Genomic DNA, 12,653 nt, shown 5'->3' on the forward strand with positions numbered 1-12,653 from the left:
TAAACAGGGACCACAGATCACAGCAATGCAGTGCAGAGAGCGTATTTGCAGATTTTGTCATTTTCATTAATAATTTTACAGAATAGTATCAATCCACTTTGCTTTGGGGCACACAAGCTTCTCAGATATGGTCACTTTTTCTTTGATATAAAATAATTAAAAAAGGAACTAGGACCATAAAAAATCTATTTTCTACACCACTTGTCCTCACTAGAGGGGTGGGGGTATGCTGGAGCAAAAAATCTGAAAAAAATCTGAAAAATAAGTTCAGTAATTTTTACAGCATGTAGACTAAATTATCACATACTACAGTATTAATTGGCCCTGTACCCTAGAAACCACCCATGAATGATACGGGAAAAGGCCGAAATGATAATGTGTCAAAGCCCAGTGCAGTGATACTGATAAAATATAGAGTTTAACCATGTCCAGTATCAGCCCCCGTAGCTGTCCACTCAGAGCGCGCTGCTCTGGTATCGTGCCCGTGAAACAACCAATCAGAGAACAGCGCACGAGCGTGAACACACACTATAAATATTCCTAGTGCTTCTCCAGTCACCAAAAAACCCAAACTTGATTAAGGGAACTTTAATTGTCAGACATTGATAAGATAAGACTGTTGATAAAATATTATTGTTGAAATATTTTTGCAATTATTGTGTTTACACTGTTTAGATATAATGCATGTAATAAATTGAAAATGTTCTGGTCTTTTGATTAAATAGTACATGATAATAAGCTCATGATGAAATAGTATGTGATAATAAGATCATCACATGGCATCACAGGTATCATGCTCCCACGTGCCAGTATCAGCCCGAGACCGAAGGTTTGGGCCTGATACCAGACAAACCATGTGATAACCTATAATTATCAGGTGTCTGACAGTCTTTGTCTATATCTTTGTGGCCTTGATACAGAATGTTTGTATTCTCGCACACTTGCTCTAATGCTATAAAATGAGCAGATTTTGTCCAAACTGCTGCTTTATATTTGCAATGTGGACTTAATTGCTTCTGTATTTGTAAAGTCTATTTAGCTCACTTGATTGTACATTTTAATTCAGAGTACAGTTTAGTCTCTTTTTTTTGGTCTGGTTCTTCCCATTAGGGTAAAGAAGGTTTCCTGCAGATTCTCCACAAGTACATGGAAGTCCATGGTACCGTGTATTATGAGACCCAGAGACCTCCTGAGGTCCCGGCCTTTGTGAAGAACCATGGTCTTCTGCCCCAGCATGAGCTGCAGCACCTGTTACGCAGAGCAAAGGTACCTAAGGAATTATGACTGATATCATTTTCATTTTCCAGTGGAAAAGCAAAGTATTGTAAAAACTTCAATGTGTTTTAATTGTTTGTCCTGCTCCACCTGCAGCTATTCATCGGCTTTGGTTTTCCCTACGAAGGCCCAGCGCCCCTGGAAGCCATCGCCAATGGATGTGTCTTCCTGCAGCCCAAGTTTAACCCACCTCACAGCTCGCTCAATCACGAGTTTTTCAAAGGAAAGCCAACATCAAGAGAGGTAAAACCACTTCTCATTGATAACATCTACTTACTGTAGGCGATGTGACACATACTGTATATTTACTGTATGTATACTGTATATATTAAGTGCATATACATGCAGGAGCACTCTTTTTAACTCCATTGCAAACTTGACTGTGTGTTGTTGTAAAGACAATGTCCACCATGACATTGAGAAAAGGTAATTTCATGACAATAAGGTAATATGATTTGATCATTTGAGTGGCATAAAGTTGAAATGTAAAATTAAAATAAAATATATAAAAGCAGTAATATTATGACAAACTCACAAAATAAAAAAAATTGAAAATTTGGTCGGGGAAAAATTGTAATACATAATATATTGTATTATTCATTCATTCATTTTCTACCGCTTATCCTCACGAGGGTCGCGGGGGTGCTGGAGCCTATCCCAGCTGTCTTTGGACAAGAGGCGGGGTACACCCTGGACTATAGTATTATATAATGTTATCATACATAATAATACGAGAATAAAGTCAAATATAATGGCTATTTAGTCATATTACAAGAAGAAAATTTGAAAGAAGAAAAATTTAAAAGAGAATTTTAAATAGAATAAACTCATAATATTATGATGGAAAATTAATGTCATTTTAGGAGCGAAGTCAAAATATTAAAAAAAAAAATTTGGGGCAAGTTTTAATATGATAAACAAACAAAACAAAATAAAGTGTAACATGAAAAATTGGGTTCGTGTAAAGGTTCTATTACCTAAATAAAGTCAAATATTATGACCATAAAGGTTTATGTTTAAAAAAAAATAAACTCTCTAAACTAAAGATTATGTAAATAGAAATTTTAAGTAGTGAGAAACATTTTTTAAATATTAAGCAGAGATGAAAAAGTTCATCCTAATAATACACTTTTTCACCTTCATAAAGCAGAGATGCCATTTTTTTCTTAAAATATACTGTATGTACATTTATTAGACATTTCTTTAAATACATGATATTTTACATGTGGATTAGATTACTGTAACTTTACATTTGGACCACTGGGTCAAAGTCCAGCATATACCACATTCCCAAACTGCTAGAGTACCTTGTTTGTACCTCAGGCTATATTCCACGCTGGTATAAATTATACATGATGGATGGATGGCGGGAGGGAGGGATTGATGGATATTGACAGTTTGTATATACAGTATGTGTATGTAACGTTCTTCAAACCTGCAGAGGCTCTTTACAAGTTCTTCTTTTATGAAATCCCATAGTTGTATTTATTATTTGTTATTATTGAGGCATAGTGATGTTAAAATGAATCCTGCAAAATGTTTGGTCTTTTGTTGAATGTTGATTTAATCCTGGGTATTGCAGGGAGGGGAAAAGTATTAAAACATAACATGAATTTATTAAGGCTTTATTTAGTGGCTCTGATATTAACTTTAATTGCATCCCGGAAAAACACTTTTTTTTGTTCGCAGATAATATTGATAAAGTACAGTGACTTCAGATATCCAATAACAATCGTTACCTTTTATGTCCAATGCCATCACTCTCGTTAATTAGCATGGGAAGCGCCTTGGACGCCTTCCGTTTTGCTTCTAGCACACCAGCTGCAAAGCAAGGTTCGAGGCTATTGTCATGCGGCCAAATTCTTCCATGTGATTATGTATGTAGTGTCCAAATCATCACACATAAATGAATGTTTTTTAAGTGCAAGGCTATATTTGCCACTATTTTTGTGAACCTGGCAGTGTTAACATTGTGTTTAAATATTCTACAATATTTTCTTGCTCATAATTGCAGCATTTAGCAAATACAAATAATTTAAATAATCCTAAGTGACCCAAAACAGAAAATGTTTTTTTGTTTTTTTTTTTTTATTGAAGGGGAAAAAATGTTTTTATACATGGTATGTAAACTTCTGACTTCACCTGTACGTGTGTCTTTACACTCCTGATCAAAATGTAAAAAACGGTTGAAAATTTGCAAGAATTTACATTTGTCGCAGTTTGATCTTAAGGAGCCTAAATCGTGATTCTTGAACTGCATAAGCGAGGCCTCTCGTAGCTCACCATTGCTGCTGAGTTTGGACTCAGTCAGTCATTTTAAGATCCTGACGGTTATGGAACGAAAAAAGTGAAGTGTTAGACCCAAAAAATGTCACCAGCCCTGGGTCGGAGGATGAAACTGGCTGCTCGTCAAGACACGGAACGATCTTTGGCCCAAATGAAGGTTGTCACTGGTGCCAAGTGTAGACCAATAATCATCAGACGCCATTGCGAGAGAAGGCTTTATGAACAAAAAGCGTCTTTAAAGGTCTCGTGTCATTCAAGGTCACAAAATGACCTGGTAAAACACCAAATGTGGAACATTGAAAGGTGGAAGAAAGCAAAAAATGTACCTGGCATGTTACAGGCATGACAATGAGATCCCACTTGAGATGTTCTCTCCAGTGGTTTGGCATCATTGTCTGGAATGGTGAAGCTTCATTGTGCAGGAGTGTCATGGCAGATTAAGTTGAAGTTGTAATTTACAACTGCAGCCTCACAAAAGCGAGATGGAAAAATGGGCTATAAGACAATAGGATCATTTAAACAAAGAAGATAATATAAAGATGCGTTGTGTTGTACAGGTGTCATCGCAGCATCCATATGCGGAGCAGTACATTGGCGCCCCTCACGTTATGACGGTGGACTACAACAACTCTGTGGAGTTTGATGCCGTCATCAGGGAAATTATGAGAACCAAGGTATCTTCCCCCCACCCAAAACCGCCACATTTTTGCAATCTCTTCTTGGGGACCCGAGTACAGTATATCTGAATATAAAATAGCTTATTATTTATGAGGGATATTTCCAATCCTAGACCACAATACTGTATAAATTCCTCAAACCAAACTGTGATATTGCTTTGTCAGTTCTGCATCCTCACCCTCTTTCTCCTCCTTCATTTGCCTTAAGTTGCCATTCATGTTCTAATCTGCACTTGAGAAACATTTGGTCTGCATTGCCAATGCAAGGCCACTGAGAATCAGATGATGGGGTCCTTCATCCAAAACAGACACTCACACATCATACTTCTCCTGGCACTATGTGCACAAAAAAAAGCACACATCCAGAAATGAGATTGAAGATAGTCTTGAAAAGAAGAAATTCTTCATATCAGACATGTCAGTCCACTGAGCTCTACCTGCACATTATGGCCATTATCTACAAACCACACACACACAATTTATGTTCAGTCAAGCAGGACAAAGCAATCTCTTGCTGTCTGACAAGTCATCATGTTCCAATAAATCTTTCTGTCTTTACATCAAATGGACCTGGGTGTTTTTTTGAAGTTGTATGCAAGTAGATAATCTCGACACAGCTCCTTTTTCTAAAATGCATCATCCCCTGAAAAATGTATACTGTTATTTCTACAGTTAGATTATTCAGCCAGTCATTATGTGATTGTTGATTTCAGCTAATATGGCAAATAAAGCATGTTCAGCACACTCGTCTCTACAGGCAGGCTGTTGTGTTGGCATGCAAATATAGAGCCAGCCATCCATCATCTGCACGGCTTATACTGTAGGGAGCTGGAGTCGTGCTAAAATTATCCATTGATCATGCAGTGATGGCATAAAAAGTGCTTTTAATATCAAGAGGAATTGAGACCAAAAAAAAAAAAAGATTGCTGTGTTTGTGTGTACCAGGTGGAACCCTACCTGCCTTATGAGTACACGTGCAAGGGCATGCTGGAGCGACTGCACGCTTACATACAACAGCAGGTGAGGTGCTGCGCATCTGCTTCATCCGTATACACTGTAGGACAAATTTCACAATTTAATTTCATAAATCACGATACGTGTGTGTGCTGCTCATCACACACACACACACGCACACATCTGCTCCCACCGTTTCTCCACAGGGCCCGAAGTACAACATTTTGACATTGATGAGTCAGGATGAGTAATGTAAGAGAATCGGCAAGATGATGATGTATTAGTAACAGCATAGACACCAACAAGATGATGATTTGTGTCTTCAAAGTTAGTCGTGACTAATGTCTGATTTGCAAATGCTGTGTTTTATGCCAACAATCTGTTATGTGCAAATAGCACAGAGCAAATTTCTTATGTGTGCTTTATGCCGGCATAATTAACCGGTGTTGGTGTACGGGTTATTGCACCAATACTTGGTAAATATCTAATATGATGCATAAAATCAGAAAATATGGCAGCTAATGGAGCTGGACACTGGCCAGTGCGTGCATGAAAGTCTAAAGCAAATAAACCCAAAAATAATTGAAATCATCGGACAAGATAACCGCGGTTCGTCGGTTGCTCTCTCACTTACGTGCTACCGGAAGTCCTACGAGAGCTCCAGACCATCAGGCTGGTTTGAGGCTGGGAGGACTATCAGTGCAGTGGATGGGTAGTTCCTGGCAAGTAAAACTAATTATTTCATTTGCTCATATTGATTGATGTCACCATGATGGTTGTCACATTAATGGGAATAGCTGACGTAATTACGCCCTCAGATTGCCGCTGTGATCGGTCTGTGGGTGTAATTGTATGTTGTTATATTTCCCATTCACTTTATTTGGTCACAGGTCTTCTAATGTTGCATAACACACTGAAGTTCAAACCGGAGTCATGTGTGATGTTGGTCAGGACTTGAGTTTCGGAATCAAAGGGCCCCACTGTAGGCAAAGTTGTTGTAGAGGTGCCGGTCTTCTTCCTGGTGACTGTTCTCTAAAGTGAAGTATATATTACATAGTACATATTACATATAGTACATATTTCGATATATAAATGGGCATTTGTTTCAAATTCCATAGTTTAAGTTAACAAGCATTTGTCAAATAATTACTGTCATGTTCCCACTCAGGACTTCTGTGCCCCGGAGCCTCTCTTCATCCCCACCAACCTGACCAAACGAGGGTCTGGCAGCAGCTTCACCGGACCTTTGTTTGTGCCCTTGCCCAATTCTACAGCACTTGGCTGGTCTCCCAATGTAGCTGCTCCACCTGCCTGGCCCCCCCTCAGCGCCCTGCGGGTAATGGTGTCACAAGAGGGGGAGTCATGCGTGGAGGCTTGCAGAACCCAGGGTTTGATCTGTGAACCTGCTCACTTTGGCTTCATTAACAACAAGGAGGCACTGCTAAGGTATGTCAACCCAAAACCTAGATTAATCTGCAGTTAATCTAGTCTATCTTTGAGAAGAAATTGATAATTGACACACAATTGTGGCAATGTTAGTGTTGGTGTTACAACAGTGTTTACCAGTTAACCCTACACGCAGGGTCGCATTTTAATTGACCAAAACGAAGTTACTTGCAAAATATCACCTTCAGGTTTTTTAGGTCTCCTAGAGGTTTTTCTCTTGGCTAAACACTCAGTGTTCAGATTTTGTTTGAATTGAATGATCAACCTCTCCGAAATTTCACAAGAAATCATTAAAGTGACTTGCTGTATTCACTCCTGTCCTGCGCCGTTCGGCTGTAGCGTTTTTGTATCATAATGCTCCTATTTAGTATTTTACTCATTGTAGTACTGAGATTAATTTGCAGTATTCCATAACGGTGCCCTAGCTAGCAAACAGGAAGCACAACAGTGGTGCACCAAGGTGATTCATTGCCAATGGTCTACAGCCAATCCGAACACAGACCACAATGGGCTGGTTCTCCCATAGCCAATCAGGACTGTCATGCTCTATATTTAGCCACTCCAGCTGCACGTCTTCAGGTCTCACTTGAGTGTACAATACCCTCGACTGGTAGCTGGTAGTAGTAGTAAATTCAATAACAACAGAGCCTAATACACCAGAAGGACGCAGAACACAATGTGGGTTTGTATACTGTTTACAAAGGGAACACTGTATGTAGATATGAATGTTGACATTATATATTGCCACAGAGAATAGGTGAGACATGATCTATGTACAAGTGTGTATTTGTTTGCTCCAGGTGTGCAAACGAGGAACTTGGCTCTAGATCTTTCCTTCCTGGAGCTCTGTGATATAAATTGTATGTGTGTGTGAGTGGGGATGTGTGTGTGCCTGTATTCAAAGACTCCAGTCGGCTCCATGTTTTGTTCCTCACTGTCGTTTCATGCTTCACATTTTTATTTTTTTATACAGTTTTTATCTTTTGTCAGTCTGGGTTCATACAGACGTTCTTCTTGAATTCTTGTTCTATTCGTTGTCCTTGTGTCTGCTTCGTGACACAATTGATCTTTTATTTATCTCGTATCTGCCTTGCACCTCCTGCAACATCATTCTTGCTCCCCCACTGCATCAGTGAATTTTCACATTGTTTTGCGAGACCTCATTGTGAAATGTACTTGAAATATACAGTATAACCAATGACATATGAATGAAGGGTTTGGAGCTGAGGTGAGCAAACTTTGACTTAAAGTTAGAGTTAAAAAATATGTAACGGGGGATACGTGGGGTGAGGTGATATATAGGGGTATAAAAAAAATTCACGTTTTTCCTTAATAAATGACTGGTTGTTGTGATTAGCCATTTCAATTAAATATATCATAGCAGACCAAACAAAGTGATAGATGAGACGTGAAATTAAGTTTATCGGATTTACAGAAAGTGTGCAATAATTATTTAAATTTGGGCACCCCAAGAGAAAAATGACATCAATATTTAGTAGAGCCACCTTTTACAGAAATAAATGCTTCCTGTAGCTTCCAATGAGGGTCTAGATTCTGGTTGAAGGTATTTTTGACCGTTCCTCTTTTCCAAAACCTCTCCAGTTGAGTCAGGTTTGATGGTTTTGAAGCATGGACAGTCCGCTTTAAGTCATACCACAGATTTTCAATAAAATTCAGGTCTGAGGACTGAGATGGCCATTCCAGAACATTGCCTTAGTAGAGTTTGAGCAGCGTTTAGGGTCACTGTGTCATTCGAAGTATCCAGCTCTGGTGCAACTTTAACTTTGTCAGTGATTCTTCCAACACTGTTGTCAAGAATCTGCTGATACTGACTGGAATCCATGTAACCTTCAACCTGAACAAGAACTCCAGTACCTGCACTGGTCACAAAGCCCCATAGCATGATGGAACCACCACCAAATGTTACTGTGGGTAGCAAGTCTTTGGCTGTGTTTGAAACCGCATGCTTACCACTACATACTTCCATGCCCATACTATGCACACTCCATACTGCATATCCAATCCATCAGACAGTATGCAAAGCGTTTACACTACAGCGTACTACATGATAACCCACAATGCATTGCGCTACTACCCAAGCCGAAATCAACAGGCGAGAAAGTGGCCCGGGAGATCCCTACTGTGCCATTTATTTGTCCAAATACCAACCGTTTACATTTTAATTCGGACGAATTCTGCAAAATTTAAGCTAGCCAAAGTGAGCAATACACTTCCAGTTATTTTCACAAAATAAAACACCCCTTTACTTTTCTCATACAAAAAAACTTAGTGATAAATCACTGCTTTTATTTTGAAAACAAGAAGCGATCCAACTCGCAATGTATCCTGCTTGACACCGCTGTTTGGTCCATCTTGCTGCTCAGTGTTCAGCTGTTTGTTTTTTTCGTGGTGACGTTACGTCGCGTTGCCTCCTGGGTAATTTGAGTGTGAGTAGTAATGTGATGATACAGTGCAGTATGCATCCGGAAACTTCTCGCATACTCAAAAATCACATACTGCCAGTGTAGACACACTGCATACTCAACGAGTATCAATGAGTAGTAGGTAAGTATGCGGTTTCGAACACAACCTTTGTCTTGGAATGCTGTGTTCTTCATCCGCCCCTTGTTATGTCCAAATAACTCCATTTTAGCTTTATCAGTTCACAGCACCTTACAAAGTACAAAGTTATTCACATGCAGATGCACGCAAAGTTAATTTGGTCAAAGATGCTCCCATTCTTTGTTCTTTGTGTTCCCCTCAAGGCTAGAGGTGCAGTGTGAGGTTCTGGACTACGAGATGAACCACGTCCTCCCAGCCTTCTCCGTGTTGCGTCGTGAGTGTGGACTTCAACGGGAGCCGCTCCTGTTCAGCTGTGCGGGACAGTCACCCAAATACAGGCGCCTGTGCCCCTGCAGGGACTTCCGACGTGGGCAGGTGGCGCTGTGCAGGGACTGCCTCTGACGCGGGAGAGAGCTGACGGTACAGAGGGGCGAGGTAATGATGCGTGAGCACTTCACTGAGAGTGCGGGGGAAATAGTGATGAGGCACTATGCATGGATTTATGGATTTCCAGTGGGCTGGCTTGATCAGCTGCCACGGGTGGTTCACGTAGCTGCCATAGCAGCTAAGATGGGGCTTCCAGTGTTAACTGGAGTGTAGCCTGCCCACTAGAGGACACCGGGAGGACACAGGCTTTCATTTTGGCAACCTTTAAGGGAAGAAGAGCCTGTAGTGTCGTTCCTTCAGACGTGTGGACGCAGAGGAGGCGAGCGCAGTTCAATATCCAATCTCCTCTCAGCGCATGCACAAAAGGGAAGATGGACAAGTGGGTTATCATCCGAGCTCTTCCTCCCCCCTCCCTCTTTCCCCCCATTTATCGGCAGAGACGTTTATCAGACTGAGCCCCAAGTCGGAGGCGACATTGGTCAATGCAATCATCTGTAGTCACAAAAGGCAGGAAAGAAGAGCACAGAGGACACAGATAAAGGCTGCTAAATTATTTTTCAATGAATAAGCTCTCAGACCAAGTGGATTTTTGAAAGTCCTCCGAGCTTTGTGATCATAAAATAAAAAGATCAAAGCATCATGGTGTCTTTTATTGTTTGTGGTTTTGCCAGGATCCGTCTGAACTCTGAAGAATGCGATGGTTTATCTGATTTAAACCTGCTAGGACTCGTATTCAAGCACTGACAGATGCAATCGGCGTGTGGAAATGGTAACCCCCCTTTTTCCACTGTGCAGTACCCACATAGCTTGCTATCGACTTCTTTCAAATGGTAAAAGCAAGGACTTGCGTTTCTTGGAAGCAATTTCTACCTAAATTCCTTTTTCATGAAATAAATGCTCTTGTTCGAAGCCGAGCACAGTGGGCTCATCTTATGTTGATGTAACCAAAATTGAAACCGAAACAGTACCTCTACATTTACTTTTGCTTTACTTTTACTTTGAAAGTGGGTAAATAGAGTGAGAAAATCCGAACGATGATTCTGTGTGAAAAAGTGATTGGCCCCCTGTTAGAACATCACTGAGATTAATTAAGATCTATAAGTCAGTGGAAAAAGGTTATAGAGCCATTTCTAAAGCTTTGGGACTCTAGCAAACCACAATGAGAGCCATTATCCATATACGGCAAAAACATGGAACAGTGGTGCACCTTCCCAGGAGCGGCTGGCCAACCACAATAGCCCGTGTGGAAGTGGTAAGTTTTTGTCTATTTAAGTTTAAAGGAAATAACTTGAAGGCTACCGTTTAGGTCGCTAGCTCTCTAGTTTGCGAGTTAGCATGTGTCTCAAGACCCTGCAGTTGCGCAATATGTTGTAAATAAAAAGTATAAATGTGACTATAGTCGTGTTTTGTCATGTCTACAGGGCTCTAATAATGCTTTGTTAATTTTAATCTGAAAAAAATCATTTGTCTACCCACCAACTATATGTGGTTTCTTAAGTTTTTATTATTTGCCGTTTTATTATTATTATTATATTTATTTATTATTGATTGATTGATTTTCTTTATTCTTGATTTGTTTATTTATTTTTCATCTTATTTTGTGCAGAAAAATAAAAATTCAAATATTTGAGAACAGTGGAATGTTTTATCAGAACTTTTATTGTAGAAAATCGGAACCAAAGCACTGAAAAAGTTTGTATATTTTTCTGTTTTTAATAAATGTGTTTGTTTTTTTTGGGGGGGGGGAAAACCTGATGCGGCCCAGCCTTGCCCAGACCCTAGCTCCAGTGGCCCCCAGGTAAATTGAGTTTGAGACCCCTGTACTAGATCCTTCTAGGAAACAGATACATTTGGATGTTGAGAAATACAGTCCACCAATGCGGTCGATGTTGACTTAAGCAGGCCCTTTTTAGTAGTCATATTAAGACAACATATACATATGTAAATGACTGTTGACATAAGCAGGATATTGCCAGTCCCTCCAATAGTAAAGTTGTTTTTTGCACGTCATTGATGTTTCTTGACATGTAGTAGAGTCAGTGTTATTTTTATTCATACACAGACGTTAACGTTCACTGCATCTTAGCGCTCCAGGCGGTCAAACAGTGTAAATCAAGTCCCCCCCCCCTTACTGTAGATTGCTCTTTGATCAACTATTAAATGATGTCAGTGGTTCACACTGCATTTAATACTTACCTCCTCCATTCATAAATCTAGTTGAGTGAAAGATTTACAGTGGCCATAAAAAAGTACTTAGACCTTGTTCCCAAAACGGTCAGAGCACACATAAGCCAGTGGAAAAGCCACCGAGAGCTCATTGGGAGATGCAGTGGAATCTCCAAAGTTATTGATCCTGATTAAAGTGAATTGATCTGTTGTGGGGTCAAGCAGTCCTAAAATTGTATTAGGTGTTTTAAGTAACAGAGAGAGTAAGGAAGTTTCATCTCAACGATAAGATATTAATTAGAGGACATAAACCAGCTGTCATCAAGGTGACTTTGATACTTCACATAAAGCTGCCAAATAACTTCACTTGTGCTTTACACTCTGGTTTTTCAGATGTTCCTTTTTATTGCTTTGCTTCTGAAAATAGAGAATTAATACACCAAACCGCTTCACTTAAGCACGAGATCTTGTGAGATTAAAATGTGATGAAATTTCTTGTTGTTGTGGGCATTAAGCTGAGGATGATTATAAAGGAAACACACCATAAATAAGAATAAAATTGCCGGCAAGCTGCGGTAGAATGCAGGCCACACAGCTAGGAAAACCACGTTCAATTCCCTGCTCTGGTATTTCTGTGTATAGTGTGCATGTTCTCCCCATGCATGTGTGGGTTTTATCCGGGTACTCCAGTTTCCTCCCACATTCCAAAAATGAGAAAAATAATTTTAGTAAAATTAAGTCAACATGAAAAACTAAACAAAGTTGTGTTTTTTTTAATTAGGAAATGGAAAAGCTATAATATGGGAATAAACTGTGAATATTATGGGAATAAAGTCACACATATTATAAGAAAAAAAATATTTATAATAAATATTCATTCATTCATTAATTTTCTACCGC

General features: G+C 39.6%; 1 protein-coding gene across 3 annotated transcripts in view; it reads left to right on the forward strand.

The window, feature by feature from the left end:
* LOC131134126 (alpha-1,6-mannosylglycoprotein 6-beta-N-acetylglucosaminyltransferase B-like) overlaps window positions 1-10,813 on the forward strand; it is a 77,310-nt gene extending 66,497 nt beyond the window's left edge. For 2 of the 3 annotated variants that reach the window (XM_058079019.1, XM_058079008.1), the window contains 6 exons: window positions 1,111-1,266; window positions 1,372-1,518; window positions 4,119-4,235; window positions 5,184-5,258; window positions 6,361-6,638; window positions 9,404-10,812. In XM_058079019.1, coding sequence (XP_057935002.1) covers window positions 1,111-1,266; window positions 1,372-1,518; window positions 4,119-4,235; window positions 5,184-5,258; window positions 6,361-6,638; window positions 9,404-9,602 — 972 coding nt within the window. In that variant the 3' untranslated portion in view covers window positions 9,603-10,812. Of the gene's footprint in view, window positions 1-1,110; window positions 1,267-1,371; window positions 1,519-4,118; window positions 4,236-5,183; window positions 5,259-6,360; window positions 6,639-9,403 lie in introns of all 3 variants that reach the window. The other variant, XM_058079026.1, reaches the window with a different exon arrangement.
* Window positions 10,814-12,653: the final 1,840 nt, after the last annotated feature.

This window comes from Doryrhamphus excisus, chromosome 1 (genome assembly GCF_030265055.1).
Source record: "Doryrhamphus excisus isolate RoL2022-K1 chromosome 1, RoL_Dexc_1.0, whole genome shotgun sequence".
NCBI classification, from domain to species: domain Eukaryota; kingdom Metazoa; phylum Chordata; class Actinopteri; order Syngnathiformes; family Syngnathidae; genus Doryrhamphus; species Doryrhamphus excisus.